The sequence below is a fragment of the Muscardinus avellanarius genome (assembly GCF_963383645.1).
Source record: "Muscardinus avellanarius genome assembly, chromosome: 20".
In the NCBI taxonomy this organism is placed as follows: Eukaryota; Metazoa; Chordata; class Mammalia; order Rodentia; family Gliridae; genus Muscardinus; species Muscardinus avellanarius.
In genome coordinates, this window is record NC_137806.1 from 360,427 (window position 1) to 380,348 (window position 19,922).

The following is a 19,922-nucleotide window of genomic DNA, read 5'->3' on the forward strand; positions in this document are numbered from 1 at the left end:
GAGTTCATCCCTTCCTGTTCACATGCTCTGACTTTCTGCCTTCTACCATGGAAAGACAGCACGAAGGCTTTCACCAGATGCCAGCATCTTCATATTAGACTTCCCACCCTCAGAGCCATGAGCCCAGTTAACTTCTATTGTGTATAAATTACCTAACCTGTGGTTTTCTGTCATAGCAAGACATAACAAACGGAGGCATTCCATTGATTCCTCAGATTTCATCAGTTTCCAATGAGCATCTGTGTGTTTAGTTCTATGAAATTTTACCCTCTCCCCACCCTCCTTCTCCTCTTTGTTCCTCTCCCGTCCTGTCCTCTCCTCCTTCCAGTGCTGATCAAACCCAGGCCCTTCTAGATGCTAGGCAAGTGCCCTGCCTCTGAGCCCCACCCCTCGCTCCTACCATTATTTTTAAACACATGAGAGAAACAAGGCTCAGATACTAACTTACTTGAAATGCTCAAATATAGTTGGGGCTTGAATCTAGGGCTGTGTGGTTTATGTGCTCTTTTGCTTCTTCAGTGATAATATAATTAATAACTGAATCCCACTGTGTTACCTGTGGAACACAGAAGGTACATATGGAACAGTACTTACCACACGATAGGGGCTGTTCTAATGTGTTAATTCATTTAGTCCTTCCAGTAGGCACACCATGAGTTGTATCTCAGTTGAATTATTATCTTTAATTAAACACTTAAGTCATATTGCCATAGAATAGGTAATTTTCACAACTTCTGAAGTCAGTAGTAAAACAGCGATTTCCACTCTTTTTTCACATAATTTTACACTTTGAACCTCTGGGCCTAACCACTGATTTTGGCAATTGTTGAGGTGTGGTGTGGTGTGTGTGTAGGGGTGAGAGGTGTGCCTACCTGTATTATTATTGATTGAGTTAGGTCAAGATACTTTAAGAGCTGGTTTAGGTTTTTTAGGGGAATAAATGTAAATAAAGTACGCAGAATACTTAGGAATGTAATAAGGAAGTTTTTTTTTTTAACCTGACCAAGTCTCCCAAGTTACATATCTGACTTTCAGAGTGGTGTACTTAATGGATTTGACTGCAGAATGTCACTGATTAGCAGAGTACAGTCACGCTTGAGGAAGACAATAGATAGATTAGTCAGCAGCTCATAATTTACTGTTCTCTGCTTGTAAAGCTGTCCCTCTGATGTATGACAGCATTTATTCAGACAAGAAATAACAACAGTCTGGTGTGTTGCTGGTCAGAGGAGGTCTTGGTGTTTTTGTAGACAGCAGACAGAAATAAAAAGGAATTTTGTCCTTTTTACCTCCTGTAATCCCACTGGAAAATGAAACATGTGCTAGGGGTTGATACTGATTTCTGCCAGGTCACCTCCCTGCAGAGTCTGGGGCAAGCAGTGTTGCAACATTTCTTGGACAGGAGTCTGCCGGCCTGTGATGAAGACGAAGACGGATGGTCTGTGTAGAGGCTACTGTGAACACTGCGCTACTGTCTGCCCCAAGGAGTGCTCTAGCAAGGAGTGCCGGGAGCAAGCTGTATCTGCAGCTTTAACTCTTTCAGAGGGGAATTAGATAAACTTCAGTACCCCAAACTTAAACTCAGTTCTGAACAGCTTTATTTTTTTAGTGGTCGAATGTAAAAACGTAGCATCATATATAGATTGTTTTGTTTTCCTTAGCCAATGTATATGTCAGAGAACATAACTATTTTTGAAGCTTTATGCTATTAGGAACTCTTTGGAAACTAAAAACCTTTTTAACGGACACTCTCTCAGTTTTCTGCTCTCCTAAGGAGGTTTTCCTCTTCATGACTCATTTCACTCCTCGGCCAGCACTGAGGGGAATGTAATAACGATCAAGGAAAGGAATGTGTGCGTTTTCTTTATTTATCTTTTTTTGGAAAACTTGTATGCATTTTCTTTCTTAGGTTATGTAAACTTGGATGGCTGCAGAATGTTGACAACCATGAAAGGCAAAAACTTGTCTGTTAGTACATACTTCTTTGGAATAAAACAAAACCCAAACAACTTCCTTTGCTTCTTTGGAGAAGTGCTTTGCTTGATGACCCAGAATACAAATCCGGTAAAACCAGCCGTCACTGCCACGTACCTTAAGCAAAATTAATGAGATCATTCTAAGATTGCGCTTTGTGTTTTATTTCACTTTATAGGTCTGCATGAGCTGTTGGCTGCTCTGCCAGCCCAGCTGCAGCCACAGGTGGATAGCCAGGAGGACCTGGCCTTCCTCTGGGATCTGTTTGGTGAAAAAAGCCTGCATTCACTAGTGAAGGTAAGCCGTGCTGATGTCAGATTCTCTTTGCAGAAAGCATATGGAAAAATTATTTGAGTGCCATCTAGTACACCAGAGATCAGATTGTTGCTCTCTGAAAACAAAACAGCCTTGTTCCATTTCACTGACAGGCGTGGAAGTTGTTAGATTCTACCAAAATACATAGATGATTTCACTTAATGGTGGTGATCCGGCCCTGCATAGTAATGCAGCAAACATGTGGTTGCCCTTGTTTAGAAAAAGAATATGAAATAGTAGCAGGAAGGTTGTAGACTCCTTTATGGTCAACATTCATGAGCTGGAATTTAACTTACATAAATAAATGTTCACAGCAAAAATTAGAAGGAATATATTTTCTGAGGTCAAGAATGGCAGCAGTTCAGTAGCCACGTTAATTTAAAATAATTTCCTTTAACAGAGTCAACTGAAATTCTAGTAAGCTGTTTCTTCTATTGGCACAACTCCATTCAAATGGTATTTTGAGGATAAATACACTGAAGCGAAATATGAATAAAACCAGTTTTTGGAGACAGTTTTAGTTACGCATCATGCCATGGAACTGATCAGCCACAAGGAACCAGATCTTGTCCTGCAGAAATGTTGGGAGTGATCAGTACTCTTAAAATAGTAAAATGAGAACAAGACACTTGCTGGAAAATAGGCCACTCTTTGTTCTGGAAATATGAATTGCATTTTCTTTCATTTAACTGAAGCTGAAAGAAATTTATAGTCTAACCAGTTGGTAAGAGGCGGAAACCTTTGCCTCCATGAAATATGTGGATTCAGCTCAATTTGCTACTGTTGTTTCTTTTCGTTGGTGTATAGTACTTGAAAATGAGCCAATCTGTTGCAATTGCATTACAGAACAGGAAAATTCTTGTTGTGTTTTTTCTTGTTTCCCAGTAGACTTAGATTTCTGTGCTTAGAGCAGTAACAAAAAATTCTGGAGAAGGGAAAGCCCTCCTGTGGCGTTTCCCTGGCCATAGACTTCAGGCTTAGAGCATTTCATTTGTTCATTGTTTACTCTTTCATAAGTAGGTAATTGCCAAGGTATCTTTCTGCTCTAAATAATTTTAGGAAGTTTAGTTGTTTTCTTGGTGTTGTTAGAAATAGGCTTGGGATCTCAATAAATGAAGCCTATGACTTGGTAAGGTGATCATAAAAACATTGTATGTATGGAAATTAAATAGCTGTGGAGTTTATATTGACTTGATCTTCTTGATAGAAGTAATAGAATGTATTTGAATTGGCACATTATCCCTTGATCACTAAATTAGCATGCCCCCAAACAATGGATGCATGTATGTTTGTATTTATTAACATGAGGACTATATCTCAGTTTACTGATCTAAAATAGAAATTAAAACATCTGATGGCAAAATTCATGAGTTTCAAATAAAGTATTGAAGAATTAAGTTCTTTGATAGGTATAAAGTTTAGGCAAATTTAAATGAAATTATTAAATATTGAGGAAGAGTAGCCAGGCATAGTGGTGCATGTGTGAAATCTCAGTACTTGGGAGGCCAAGACAGGAGGATTGCAGGCTCAAAGTCAACTTTGGCAACTTAGTGGGACTCTCAGCAGCTTAGAGGGATGCTGTTTCCAAATTAAGAAAAAAAGAAATTTAGGAAAAAGTCATCATAGTATGTGAAGAACTACAGAGGGGGTTGGGGGATTGCTATTTCCATTAAAAGAGAAAAACTAATGTATACAACAAATTCTTCAGTTACATAGGCTGTTGAGTGCTAAGCATAGACGGTTTTCCAAAGAGTATGTCAAGTGGTTAGGAAATGTGCTGGAAGGTACTGATATCTGGTTTCTTAAAAAACAGTGAAGGAAATAAATTGATTTGGCCAGTATTTAGATAGTACAGTTAACAATGTGTGTTATTCTAAATGTTTTTCAGTAATTACTATAAAATGCATTTTTAAAATTAGTTTTATTATGTGCCTCTAGAACATTCCTAAATTCATCATACTTTCCCCTGCTCCCAACTGTGATCAGATGCAGATCTCAAGTGTGTCCTCTGCCTGACCCATTCTATTAGTTTCAAATACATGAAGCCTAAAATACTCGCAGGAGGCAGCTCATGGCATTGTAGCTTTAAATAGCTAGAACAGACCACTAACTGTGTTCCAAGTGCCTGTATTCAAGGTTGAAGGGAGAAGCCCTGAGCATTTGTACATAAATCTTGTTAGAGCAAAAGGAATTTGTTTGAAAAGATTTGTTTTAGAGTGAGTCAAAATGTGCTTTGGTTTTATGCTCTTTTGCCTTAAGTTAAAGCTGTTAGTCTATGATTTAGAACTGAGTGAACACAAAATTTTATTTTACCCTAGTACAAAATTTTCATGGTCATCTTATTTGATATTAAAAAAGGGCATTTGAAAATTACCACATAGTTTTAAAATAAATCTAACCTTTGGATTTAGCATACAGTGCCCTTAGGAAGAGGCCTCTGGCATTTAGTGTGCAGTGTACTTAGGAAGAGGCCTCTGGCGTGATGGCCTAGGTAACATGTACGGCCTGCCGTCTTGGGATTCTGAGCATGTCGCTGGAAAGCAAAAGGATGCTCCCAGTGTGTTAGCTGAGGATGCTTTTACAGGAAAATGATTTAAATAGAGAAGTTGAATAATAAAAACTGGAGCATGAGATTTTGTAAGTATCAGAAGGTACACAGTACTGAGAGAAGGCATGAGTCCTACGGGAGGGTAGGATGGGATGCCATAGTCACATGGTCTAGTGCGCGAGTGGGATGCCAGTGTGGGTACAGCCCCGCTCTGCCCCAGCTCACAACAGGGCTCGTGGCACGACGACCTGTCCTAACCTCATGCCTAGATTTCTCTTCTACTTCCGTTGGTCTTTTTTTATTGAGATATCTTTAGTGTAAACTTAATTTATTCTGTTGCATGCATTTTTGTATTTTGATTTCATTTCCTTGTAGAACAACATATGACATAGACTTGCTTACATAGTATATTCCTTTTAAATTAGGATACAGTTATGTTTTCCCAAGAAATTCTGTTTCTACCTCAGGATCCTGTTGGATTTCTAGGATATGGATATCATATGGTCATTACTTTTTTAAATACTTGCATATTTTCCCTTGTGAAGAGTTTTATACATACATGAGATTAGAAAGGAAAAAAGTAGTTATTGGAGTTTTCCTTTTTTCAGATTTTGAGGTATTTCAAACACAAATTGATACCTCAAGGAAAAATGTCCTAATATGATTGAATTATTGTGTGTGTTCTGTGATTTTAGTTTTAAAGTATTAAGATACTCAGATAGACTCCTATAACACTGATTTCATAATTTTAATTTTGGATGATCAATAATTCTCAGTGTTCTGTGAGTACTTACTATTTGTTAGTTATTGTATGAACCATCAGAGCTAACATTTCCAGCATAGCAGGCATAGCTCTTTGTTGAATCTCCAGTTCCCCTAGAGTTTCAGATGACACCTACAGCATTTTGTAGTAGATCCTGTTCAGAGCTACTTCCAAGAGTCACAGGTATGTAACTCAACACTGGTCCAAAGAGGGGCCTGGCTGGGGAGGGGCTCTTGGAGGGCAGCCAAGTCCTGGTATCTGCAGCCAAACTCTGCAGGTTGAGTGGGAGTCACTTACGTGAAAACTTACAGAGATAGTGGGGGGACACACAAATGCCTGGAAAGCATTTCACCTCTGGAATAGGGACTGTCTTGTGGCTGGTGTGGACAGCAAGGTTGGGAAAGATCAGCAGAGACCTGCTCTTTAATTGTTTTGTAACCACCACCCAAGGTATATCGACTCCGACAAGGGGAGACACTGCATTGATAGGTATAAAGGAGGGAAGTAAAGATACCCGATTTTTCTTTTAAAAGGAAATTGGTGTACTGTGGGCATCCATGGGTGGTGAGAGTTTCATTTCAAAGATGATGGTGGCAAGGTGTTGGGAGAGGGGAGTGGGGTTTTAGTTTGGGAGACAGAGATTTTTACCAGTCTGTATTAGTCAGTTTTTTGTTTGTTTGTTTGTTTGTTTGTTTTTGTTGCTTTGATCAAATACCTGACAAGAACAAATTAGAGGCAGAAAGATGTGACTCATTGTTGCAGTTTCAGTCCATGGTCAGCCAGCTCCACAATGCAACTGTCATGGCCATATGGTATAGCAGAAAGCTGCTCAGCACTTGGATAGTCCAGGAGGGGAGCAGGACAGATACAGTCGAGCGTCGGCTGGATCCTGTTGATGACATACGATTTATCTTTATTCTCATTAAGTTCTCTGCCTGCCGGTTCTACCAGTGACTGACAGAAGGGTACTCGAGTGTCCAAGCGTACTGTTGCTGTGCCCAGGCTGATGTCGCAGGAATGGAGAAAGAGAGCTCCAACAGAGCTTGGAAGATCAGTTTAAAACTGTAAAAGACGAGCCAGGCTGGAGAGGCAGCCCAGCACTCAGTCCAGAGCTGCCACCATGAGCTGAACTTACAGTGGTTTTTTAAAGGGGAAAGCCACTCACAGGTGGCTGAGGGTATGGGGTGCTCGTTATTGTCTGACAAAATTGCAGCATTTCTGGAGTGGGGCTCAGGTGTTTCAGGATGTTGACCATAGACTAAGCAGGATGTTGGTCTACATTTAAAATAATACCCTCCACTGATGTTACTTTAACCCCCTGAAAAACTCCCTAGGAGCATTGTGCAAAATTTCTTTTTAAAGGCTGGTGCAAAATGGGAAGCAAACTCTAAACTAAATTTTGGCTTCTTGGGCACAGTGGGGGAATTCCAGTAACTGTGGGGTCACATCTGGGTCAAACATGGAGTCTCTCGTTACGAGGGTCTTACCATGTGGTTTTAAAAATTTCTCCTTGTAATTTTTATCAGTTTTGATTCATAAATTTTGACCACTATCGTGTTGGGTTCATACACATTAAGATTTGTTACATCTTCTTGGAGAATCACCTCCCTTTTCCTTACATAAATGACTTTCTTTTTTTCTTATAATTTTCCTTGTCATCTACTTTGTTTGAAATATATTTATTGTAGTTTTCTTTTGGTTAGTGTTTATATAGTTTATTTTTCTTCTGCCTTTTCCTTTGATCTGTTTCTTTCTAGGTAAGTTTCTTTTAGACACCATTTTTTTTGAAGATGAAAGTAGGAATTTCATTTTATTTTATTTTTTATTTTTTATATATTTTTTACAATACTGGAGCTAGAACCCAGGGACATTCTACCTCTGAGTGACGCCCCCAGCCCTATTTTTTATTCTTTATTTTGAAACAGGTTCTCACTGCGTTGCAAAGACCCTCACTAAGTAGCTGAGGCTGTCATTGAACTGTGATCCTCTGGTCTCAGCCTCCCAAATGCTGGGATTACAAGCGTGCGCCACCACATCTGGCTGGAATTTTATTTTAAAGGAGCACTGTAAGTGAGAGGTGGACCACTCTGAGGGGCCTTGGACTCTGGAGTCCGGTGGGCCTTCTGGCACTGCTTGACAGGCACCATCAACGCACACCACCTCTCTCCAAAGGCCACTCGATCCACCAAAAAGAAGCAGGCTTAAAGCTCTATGCAGGGGAAGTGTCCCTGAGAAAGTACTTGCTGTTGGTGCTAAGTATAGGGCTTTATATATCTTCGAAGCTCCTACGAATAGAAAATTAACCAATGAAGAAAGTCTCTTGTTTTTTCATCTTGGTTTTTTTTTTTTAAACTAAATTAATCTGTCATCTATGTTACGGTTTGAACTGTTATGGTTTTTGGGGGAACTGTTCCCGGGGACCTCTGTTAGGCTCCCAGAGACTATTCCTGTAACCAAGGGTCCTTGTCCAGACTAAGGATAGATATGCACTAGTCCAGACTCTTGCTGAAGACTTAAATGAATTTATTATTAAAAAGATAGAAATACAGAAGACAGTTACAGCCCCATGCTATCCCTAGATAGCATGTGGGGGGTGGCCTGAACGAAGTCACCCTGTAGACAACATTTTGTTAGGTCTTCTTTTATACCCAGTATGCCAGTCTGTATTTTAGTTGGTATATGCTATGGTTTGTATATAATTTGAGTGTGTGCCTTAAAGGTTCATTTGTTGGAAGCTTGTGGTGATGCTGAGAGATGGTAGGACCTTTAAGGGGGGACAGTGGGAGTTGATGAAGGCAGTTCTCCTGAGTCCCTGGGTTTTCACGAGGGTGTGTTGTAGAAGGACAAGCTGGACCCCTGGATGGCTCCCTTTCCTCCTATGTGGTGATGTGATTTCTTTCTCACAGCTCCTGCCGTGATGCTGTTCACCAGGAGGTCTCATCAGAACTGAGCTGATGCTGGTGCTATGCCCATAAACCTCCAAAATTGTGAGCTAAATAGACTGCTTGCCTTTGTAAAGTACCCAGCCCCAAGTATTTTATTAGAGCAATAGAGAAGAGACAACACAGTATGTTTAAGCTGTTTACACTTAAACTGATAATTGTCATCATTGGGCTAATATTTGCCATGTGTGTCATCAATAGCTGTTCTTTGTACTTGTTATTCTTACATTTTGATCATCCCCTTTTTCTCTTCCCTCTCTGCTCTTAGTCGAACATTTTGTGTGATTCAACCTACTTAATCTCTTAGTATTTCAGTTATTCCAGTTGTATGCGTACAACTAATACAGGTCTCCTTTCGAATGACACTGCCATTCCACGGCAGTGCAGTTCTTGGTAACAGTGCATGCTCAGTTCCTTCTTCTTTTCCCTTCTGACATTGCTGCTGCTCTTTTCATTTACCCATATGCTATAGCAACTCAGTATGTTTTTACTGTTAATTACTTTGAACAAACAGCTATGCATCAGATCAATTAATAATAAGAAAAAACAAAGATTTGGCTTATTTTCATTTATCCTGTTTCTTTCTTTAAGTGTCTGACCATATCATTTATTTCTCTTTGATTTTTTTATTTTTTGTATTTTATTGGTGTACTGTATTCATACATCATAATGGGATAAAAAACTTGTGTAGACATACATGCACACATCACCCAGTTAGCCCCTACCTAATTCCCACCTCATTCTCTCCCCTTCCCTCCTTCCCATGCTTGGCTTAGTGGTTGACATCTAATATTATGGCAGTTTTATCCAAAATTAACAATGATAATCTCACATAACAGATTCATTTGTCTGATATCAAGCTTTTGATGACTTAGAGATAACATTTCAATATTTCTTTTTGCTTTCTTTGTTACCAGAGGATATTTTTTTTTAAGGTGAAACTATCATACTTTTATTTTTATTTATTTTTCAGAAAAAATCTATTCTAACATAAAATATGAACTCTAAATACCCAAAACAATCTCTAAAAAGAACAAAGCTAGAAGATGTACATTTTTTTATTTCAAACCTTATAAAGCTACAGTAATTGAGACAGTGTAGTACTGCTATAAAAGCAGATATATAAACCAGTGGAGTAAAATAAAAAGCCTAGAAATAAATTCTTCCATATATGGTCAAGTTATTTTTGACAAGGTTTCCAAGAACATTTGGTGAAGGAAATAATAATCTTTTCACTAAATATTGTTGAAAAATAATAATTATATGAAAAAGAATAAAATTGGACCCTTACATAACACCATATACAAATATTAACTCAAAATAGATAAAAGACCTAAGTGTAAATCTTAAGACTATAAACTTTTAGAAACTGGGAGTGATGGCGCACGCTTGTAATCCCCGCGCTTGGGAGGCTGAGACAGGAGGATCACACAGGTTTGAAGCCAGCCTCTGCTACTTAGTGAGGCTCTCAGCAATTTAGTGAGATCCTGTTTCCAAATAAAATATAAAAATAGGTCTTGGAGTATAGCCTGGAGGCAGAAAGCCTCTGGGTTCCACCCCCAGTACCACCAAAAAAAAAAAAAAAAGAAAAAGAAAACTTGGGTCATAAAATTTCACAACATTGAAATTGGCAGTGATTTCTTGGATATGATTTCAAAGGCACAGGCAACAAAAGAATAAACAAACTTCCTAAAAAATAAAAAAGTATTGTACATCCAAAGACAATGTAAACAGAGTTAAAAGTTACTGATAGAATGGGATAAAAGATTTCCAGATGCTATATCTGAAGGTATATTAATATTCCAAATAGAAATAATAAAAATTAGCAACAATAAAAGCAAACAATACAATTTAGAAATAGGTAAAAGACTAAAATGAATAATGAATCTCCAAAGATAACCAATCTTAGCTGTCTGCTGGATGGAAAATCTTCTTTCTTTGGTTCTGGTGTATATTTTCTATTTCTTCTTTATAGTTAATCTCTTTGAGTATTTTCTCTAGCACTGGTTTTGAAGACATAATTCCTTCAGTTTCTGTTTGTCATGGAAGCTTCTTATTTCCCCATCTAGTTTGATAGATAGTTGTGTTGGGTAGGAAATTTTTGGCTAGAAGTTGTTTTCTTTCAGAGTTTGGAATATGTTACTCCAAGCCCTTCTTGCTTTCATGACTTGGTTTGGGAAGTCTGGAGTGATTCTAATTGGTTTGCCTCTGAAGGTCACTTGGGCTTTTGTTTTTGTTGCCTTTAAGATTCTCTGCTTGGCTTCCACATTGGTCATTTTGACAATTATGTGGCGTGGGGAACCTCTTCTCTGATCCTGTCTAAAGGGAGTTCTATAAGTTTCCTGGACCTGTGTGTCGACCTCTTGCTCTATGTTTGGAAAATTTTCTGCTATTATTTCTTTGAAGAGATTATTGAGCCCTTTGGTTTCACCTTCTTAACCCTCTATTCTGATTATTCTTAGGTTAGCTCACTTAAAATGGGCCCATATTTCTTCAATATCAGATTCCTGCTGTCTGATTTTTTTCTAAGTTAGAAATTATGCATTCGTTTTTGGAGTGATCATCTTCTAGGAGCGAGATTCTATTCTCCATGTGGTCTAATCTGTTGTTATACTTTGAATTGAGGCCTTTACCTCAATGATCACATCCTTTATTTCTTTTATACTCTCTCTAAATTCTTTTCGAAGGTCCCGTATTATTTGTACAGTTATATTCCTGATTTGATCTTCTGGAGATCTCTGAAATTCTGTGTTATCAGGTTCTGATGATGGGGGGTTGTGAGCATTCATTGCTCTATTGTTGTTCCTCTTTCCCATGATTTCAGAATTTTGTGCCTTCCCTGGGTCACTACGACTTCACTTAGGGTGCTCTGTATCTCGAGTCTGTGGTAATCTCAGCTGCCACTACTCCTTTACTGGGTTGTATCGCAAAGTCTCAGACCCAGGGAATTAATCGAGGCTGCGCGAGACCGTGGGGGTGCCGGGCTGGGCGTTTTCCCATGGGGAGCTGTGACTAGGGTGTGGTATCTCTGCCACTGCTACTCCTTCACTGGGTTGGACTGCAAAATCTCAGACCCAAGGAGATTATCAAAGCTGCGCAAGTCCCTGGGATTGCAGTATAGGGATTCTCCTTTAGGGGCCGCAATTACACTCACGGTTATTGTGCATGCTGATCAGGAGCTGTCGCGGGGCGCAGTGAACTTGCTGTCGCTGCTGGCAATATGGTGCAGCTGTCATGCCCTCGGCCGTGAGGCTGGTGCTGCTGGCAATTGGTGCCTTGAGGCTGTTGTATTTCTTTTCTGGTTTTGAGCTCCGTTCTGAGTCCCTGGCAAGCGTGATGAGCTTGGCCACTGGGAGTTTTAGGCATTCTTTGTGCTGAGAGAACTACTGAATTACACTGGAATGATCCATAGCTGCTCACTTCAGCTCATTTACCTTTTATCTCTGGAGCCTGGTGCTGTGAGGTAAGATGGCACCGGCGTGGTGTTCACTGCCACAATGCGGGCTGGTTTCTTTTCTGGTCTCTGGTTGTTCTTCTAGTCTTTTTTTCCTCTGTCCCTTGTGTTTACATTTTTATTTCTCTGTTGCTGGTGTTTCCTGGCTATGAAAAGCACTGATTTTGTGGCAATAGAGATTTGAGTTTTAGCAGGACTCATAAATGCTGCTTTTCTCGGCCACCATCTTCTCAGAAGTCTCCCCCCCCCCCTCTTTTTGGTGGTACTGAGGTTCCTGGAAACCGTTCTACCTCCGGGCTATACTCCCAGACCCATTTTAATATATTTTTTAAAAATTGGAAACAGGGTCTCTTAAGCCAGTGTGGCTGGCTTTGAACCTGTGCGATCCTCCTGTCTCCGTCTCCCAAGTGTGAGTCACCATGCCCAGCTTCTCTTTGAATTTTTAATACTTCTTGTAAAGCATGTCTACTGGAAGCAGCTTCCTTGAGATTGTGATGTTTGGAAACATTTATATTCCTCACTTTTGAAGTACAGTTTCTATGGGTACAGAAATTACTGAGTAGAAGGTTTTTCCCCCCAACACTTATTTTACTCCATTTTCTCCTTGGTTGCATGGTTTCTGTTGAAAAGTCTGCTGTATTCTTATCCTTGTCTACTAGAGGTGTTTTCCTCCACAGGCTGCTTTCAAGACTCTTCTTGGTTTTCTGTAGGTTTGATATGTATGTCACAGTATTCATTTTTTCACATTTCTCCTGCTTAGTGTTTTTTGAGCTTCCTCACTTCTGGTACTATGTCATTTATTTTGGATAATTCTCAGTATGAGTACTATAAATATGTTTTGTTTTTTTCTTTTCCTTCTGATATTCTGTGTGTGTATGTATGTATGTATGTATGTATGTATGTGTGTGCACGCACACACACACACACACACGTTATTTATACGGCTTTTAATTGCCCAACAGTTCTTGGGCCTTATCTCCCCCCCCCCATTTTAATTTTTCTGTTTGAATTTTAATTTGGAAAGTTTCTTTTAGCATATCTTCAAGCTTTCCTTGGCCATGTTCATTCTTTTAATGACTATGTCACAGGCACTCTTTCTTTCTATCATAGTTGTTTCCCATTCCTAGCATTTTTTTTTCTCAATACTGGGGATGGAACCCAGGGTATTGTACCTCCGAGCTACACCCCCATCCCCATTTTTTATTCTTTATTTTGAAACAGGGTCTCACTGAGTTGTAAAGGGCCTCACTAAGTAGTATCCTCCTGTCTCAGCCTTCCAAATGCTGGGATTACAGGCATGCACCACTACACCTGGCTTCCTAGCATTTCACTTTAATTTTCTATCAGAGTTGTTGTCTCTCTGTTTACATTACCCATCTATCCTCATATATTGTGCACTTTTTCTGTGAGTGGATTTAGCATATTAATCATACTTATTTTAAATCCCCTACCTCAAGATTCTAGAATCCATTGTATATGTGTCTGATTTTAATTCTTGCTTCGTCTCTTCAGAATGTGATTTTTTTGGGTCATTATCGTTAAAATGATGCATTGGGTAATAGGAACTAAAGTAATTGGGCTTTTGTGTGTGTGTGTGTGTGTGTGTGTGTGTGTGTGTGTGTGGTACTCAGGGGCTTTTCTACCTCCGGGCTATACTCCCAGCCCTATTTTTTTTTTTTTAATATTTGATTTGGAAACAGAGTCTCACTAAGTTGCTGAGAGCCTCACTAAGTAGCGGAGTCTGGCTTTGAACCTGTGCGATTCTCCTGTCTTAGCCTCTCAAGTGCTGGGATTACAGTATGCCCCACCACGCCTGGCCATAATTGGGCTTTTGAGTTTTTATGTTAATATGGCTTGCAGAGGGCTATGTTCAGGGTTTGCTGAGGCTGAGTGCCCAAGATTTCAGTTTTCTTAATGCCCTTCCCAGCAACCCACCTGTTGTCTTTGGATCTAAGAACTCTTTAAGAGTGTCTGTCTTCTAGCTCTCTGTTGTAATACACTCTTGTTTTGTTGTAGACTTGTTGATGGTGGTAAGTTACTGAGCAGAGAAAGTATTCTATACTCTTATATTTAAAGGCCAGTTTTTTAGTTACCTGAGTCTCTGGCTTCTGACCTTTAGAACCATTTCATACTCTTTTTCCTGTTAAATGAGGGAAGAATGCTAGAGGGGATTAGAAACTATTATTAATAGAAAAAGCTCTTCAAAAAAAGTTATATTTTTTCCTCCAATTGAAACACTAGGAGATATTTTTCTCTTGACTTTTTCCGACTTGTTGGGGCTCCTAGAGGAAAGCTTGTGGACTTTTCTTAAACTAGGCCCCCAAGAGTTTTTAACTCTTGTGCTAGTGGACCCTGGCTTGAGACTTGGGGCCACGTGGAACTTGTCAGAATTAGTGCTTAAATGTTCCACAAGGTACTGGCTTCAGTATCCTCTGTGCCTGCTTCCTGATCTCAGTTCAGAGTCTCTGTATCTCTTAAGATTTCAGAGTGGTAGTTTGTTGTATGCTTTCAGTTCTCTGCTGGATCTAAGAAGAGTCATTGGTATTAGTTTGTGCTACTTTTTATTGTTATGAGAACGGTGTGATGACTGTCAAGCTCATTACATGCTGGAGTTGAGACCAGAAATCTCCATTTGATCACCTTTTAATTTTGTTATTTTTTAATTGCTGATTTTTAAGTTTTTAAATGCATTTTGGATATGAGTTCTGTATTAGATTGGGTTGGAAAATATTTTCTTCCATTACATGGGTTATTTTTCATTTTTTTGCCTTTATAGCTTTATTTCTGAACTTGAAAACTTTGCAAATTAAGTAACCTGAAGTTAATTTGCTGATTGTTTTGATCCACTTAGAGAAATCATGAGGGAGACCTCCATGTTCTGTAGAAGATATTATGGTTATGTTTTGATCTTTTCCTTTCCCTCTACAAATGACAAGCTCTTTAGATTACTCATCAGTCCACTATAAATCACAATAGTCCCTGTAGCCAAGTTTAGGTGACACCAGGAAGTACCATGATAATTTCATTTCCCTGTCATTAATAAAGATGACTTTGAGGTCAGACACATTCCTAGATTTATTTATTCATAAGTCTTGATAAGGAATATTGGTATTAAGATTACTAAATATGAAGAAATAATTATATTTGTGAACAAAAATATTGTTTCTTTAAACATTTTCTGAAATTTTAATGTGAATAAGACACATGAACTCATGGGCATATTAGTGACTGGTAGAAGGAAAGTATGGGGAATAAATTGGTGGAAGTTTGTTTTGAATATCTGTATCAATATGAATTTATAAATATTTTAGTGCTTGTGAATTTAAGTATATTCTAAAAGCAAAAATCTTCCTAGTTTTCAATCTAAATAAATCCTTAGCAGATGCTCATAGTGAAACCTGTGAATAAGAATTTAAAGTTGTATGAATTTTATCTCTTCAACTTGAATACTTCAAAGTATGAAAAGCCAGTTTGAAGGCAATGCTTGATCTTCACCTTTCAACACTCAGATTTTTGTTAATTAGTACCATGAGATTCACTTGTAATAGTTTCCAGGCTAATTGATATGCCAATCTATTAAAAATGAGAGATGGTTTTATTGAGCATTTATTTTACAAACTCTTTCTCTTCAGTTACTTTAAGTTCCTTTATTTAATCTAGAAGCCCTGAAAAGCCTACCAGGGATGGAGTGGTGGTGATGTTTACATAACAGCAAATCAGATCAAGGCTTAAGGATTATTTTTTAAGATACTCATAGGTATAGGCCCTTTTGAAAACAAATCATGCTGTTTGGGGAGGGGAGAGGTAGTGTTAAGTCCAGAGAGTAAACCCATTGGGGAGGTTATATTACTTGCCTCTGAAATACCATTTGTCTTGAGTGGGAGGAAAAAGAAAGACAGCCCGATATTTCTAATGGCCGATGGCCACCTGGTCTGGCGGAATGGAGAGTTGAGTCTCAACAGCTGGGAATGCTCCTTCGCCAATCAAAGGTAATTGTCCATCCAGTTTTGTTGGAGAATCCAGACAAAGTTATTTCTTACATTAGAGCTTACATTTTTTCAGGCACAGAAACATGTACAGTCTGCTGAAGATATGAATTCCTGAGACCTGGAGTAAATTGTTGCTTTTGTAATTCATGCTCTCAAAACAGTGGCATATGTATCCCTTTTTTAGACTTTTTAGGGAAGTGGAGAGGAGAGAATGAGAGCCAGGTGTATGAATACTTGATAGCCCTGTGTATTCTTGCCTTGTCTGTACTTATTGGAATGAAACAGTGCCTTTAGGAAGTTAATTGTGCCTTTAGATGACTATTCAGATGTGCTTACCTGGCTTCAGAGCCACCCTCTTATGTTTGTATTTATTTAGAATTTAATATTGAGGAATCCATGTGCACTACAAAATTTATCACCTAGTTATAGAACTGCCTTTAGAACAGTTTGTTCATTAGAAGGTGAAGAATCAGGAAGTCTGTGACACTTTCATTTCCTCGTTGAGGCAATTTCTGGTATTTCCTAATTCCAGAGAATAGAAACTGCACAGAGAAATATATAGGGATATGTGTAGAGTAGGGATAATTGTAGTAGTATGCTTGTTATGAATTAAATATATCAAAAATACTAATGTATGAAGTGTGCTTTAAATAGTGTTATAGTAAATCAATTAAGATTTGGATGATTATTTTTATCATCCCACTTTTTCTTGTTGGCTGTGTTCAATGCTAGATAGCAGAGTTTGTACCATTCTTTTTAATATCTCTTTGGCTATATTACTCTTTTTATAAGATTTATCATTTGGGTGTAGTGTCACGCTTGTAATCCAGCATTTCGGAGGCTGAGACAGGAGGATTAAGGTTCGCTGATTGCCTCAGCTACTTAGTAATGCCCTTTGCAACTTAGTGAGACCCTGTTTCAAAATAAAGAATAAAAAATAGGGCTGGGGTATAGCTTGGCAGTAGAACGCCCCTGGGTTCTATCCCCAGTAACACACACACACACACACACACACACACACACACACACACACACACACACACTCAACAACCACCTCAGCAATGTAGTGAGACTCTTAGCAACCTAGTGAGACCCTGTTTCAAAACAAAAATTAAAAAGGTGTAGGGGTATAGCTTGGAATGCCCCCTTGGGTGCAATCCCCACTAACACACACACACACACACACACACACACACACACACACATCCTATCAGTAGAATTATGCTTAACACATTTTTCTGCAGCCTACTTTTTCACTTAACAATTAAATACACCTCCAGCCTTTTCTGTTTTATCTTTTTAATTGGTTCATTATAGTCGTACATCTTAATGGAGTTCATGTTGGTCGAGGCATACATGCATACATTACCAAAGTAGCCCTTACCCAATTCCTACCCCATTCCCTCCCCTCCTGTTTGGCTTAGAGATATGTATGTGAATGTACGTCATGTATATTAGAGACTTTCTCTCTTCTTTCCTTCCATCCCCTTATGTTAGGTCACTTTTTTAGCTCATTTATAGCTTCTATTTCTTCGTCTAGAGTTCCTCCTATGATCCTTTTTCTCACTAGCTTCCATATATTAGGGAGAGCATCTGATTTCTTACTTTTGTAACTAATCTCACTTAGCATAATGTTCTCCAGTTCCATTATTTCTCTGTAAGTGATGTAATTTTGTTTTTCTTTATGGCTGAGTAAAATTCCATTGTGTATATTTCCCATAGTTTTGTAATCCGTTCATCTGTTGATGGACAGCTTGTCTGGTTTTATGGTTTGGCAATTATGAATTGTGTGGCTGTGAACATAGATACGCATGCATTCGTAGTTTGGTTTTCATTCTTTTGGGTAGATATCCAGAAGTGGTATTGCTGATCATATGGTAAGTTCATTCCCATTCTTCTGAGGATCCTCCATACTGTTTTCCTAAGTGTTTGCACTAATTTACAATCCCACCAACAATGCATTACAGTTCCTACTTCTCCACATCCTCGCCAGCATTTGTTGTCGTTTGTTTTGAATGATTGCCATTCTAGTTGGAGTTAGGTGAAATCTCAGAGGGGTTTTGATTTGCATCTCTGATTGCTAATGATGTTGAGCATTTTTTCATGCATTTATTGGCCATTTGAATTTCTTCTTTTGTGAAGTGTCTATTTGGTTCACTTGCCTGTTTTTTAATTGGGTTATTTCTTTTCATGCTGAGTTAGAGTTCTCTGTATATTCTAGATATTAGTTCTCTGTCAGGAGTAGGTGACAAAAAAATCTCCCATTTTGTTGGCTCTTCGTTGAGGTTCTTGGTAGTTTCCTTTGCTGTAGAGAGCTCTTCGATTTAATTCAATCCCATGTATTGATCAGCCTTTTAGTTTCTTGTGCCTTTTGGGTCTTGTTGAGAAAGTTTTTACCTGTGCCTATGTATTGCAGTGTTGGACCCATGCCCTTGTCAAGGAGCCTCAAGGTCTTTGGTCTAATTTCTAAGTCTTTGATTCATCTTGAATTGACTCTTGTGCAGGGTGAGAAAGTAGGATTTATTGTATTTTTCTGCATATGGTTAAATAGTTTTGCCAATACCATTTGTTGAAGAGGCTGTATGTTTTTGGCCCCTTTGTCAAAAATCAGTTGGCTGTAAGTGTGTGGATTTGTTAGAGTATTTATTTTTTCTGCTCCATTGGTCTGTGTATCTGTTTTTGTGCCAGTACCATGATGTTTTTATTACTATAGCTTTATAGTATACTTTAAAGTCAGGTATTGTGATTCCTTCTGCATGGTTTTTGTTGCTGAGAACTACTTTGGCTATTCTGGGTTTTTTGTTCTTCCAAATGAATTTAAGGACTGATGATTCTATATCTGTAAGGAATTACCTTGGCAATTTAATGGGTATTGTGTTAAGTGAAAAAGCATTGGTTAGATTTATTTATGGTGATGCAGATAGCTCTAATTCTTCCACATTACTGTCTATGGCATTATTTGACTAGATGGATTTTTATATTGAAAATCATCCCCTGGGTACCAGAGTCCTATAGAAAGCACTTTTACTTCCATGTCACTATTAAGCACATAACTTTTGTGTACATTCCTCCTGGACACGCATGTGATCACTTCTTTAAGTGCCACACTATAGAGTTGAGCTGCTGGGCCACATAATTGTACATGTCATACCTTGTTACATGTTGCCAAATTCTTCTTTGTGTGTCTGTACTAGATTATAGTCTGAGAGCTCTAATTTCCTCACCTCCACATCAACACTTGGAATTTTCAGACTTCAATTTTTGTCAACAAGACTGGTTTGAAATGCTCTCTCCTTGTTTAGCTTATATGTACTCAGATATTGGAGATTGAGCATGCATCTGTGGGCATTCCAATTTCCTTTCTTGTGTCTGTTGTCTTTTCCTCCTCTGGTTGTTTGCATTTTTCCAGTTGGTTTGTAGGGATTACTTTATATATTCTGAAAACTGGGCCTTTGTTAATATACATTGTAAATGTCTACCCCTCTGTGCTCACCCCACCCTTTCTAATTTATCCTAAATCTTAAAACATAATCCACATAGAAAGTATCTGTCTGTTGTCAATGCAGAAGCAAAAGCATCTTTACAGACTCACTATTCACCACAAAATCCTCAGCTCAGTGAGTGTTCCTGAGAGCGAGCATCTGAGTTTGAGGTATATGTCACACTGGCCAAGTCTAAGCATGGGTTTATTTTTATTTGCTGGCTCTAGAGGGTTTGTCTGGGACTGTTTAGGCTGATCTCATGTTCCCTTTGGTTGTTAGCATCTATATAATGTATTTTTAGCACCTAGTGTATAAGCATAGTCGTTCATTGAGTAAGGCTCTTTTTGGGCAGGATCTTATGTAAAATTTATCCCTGTATATCCCACCTTGCCTAGAAGTGTAGTCGGTGTTTAAGAAAGATACTTGATTAAAGGAGGCAGGAAAATCTCCATTCC

General features: G+C 38.6%; 1 protein-coding gene across 1 annotated transcript in view; it reads left to right on the top strand.

Moving 5' to 3' along the window:
* Positions 1-19,922, top strand: part of MPP7 (MAGUK p55 scaffold protein 7) — a gene marked incomplete at both ends in the record, with an annotated part of 138,646 nt that overhangs the window by 20,723 nt on the left and 98,001 nt on the right. The window contains one exon of the mRNA XM_080716876.1: positions 2,153-2,271. Within this exon, the coding sequence (XP_080573002.1) occupies positions 2,153-2,271 (119 nt within the window). The remainder of the gene's footprint in view (positions 1-2,152; positions 2,272-19,922) is intronic.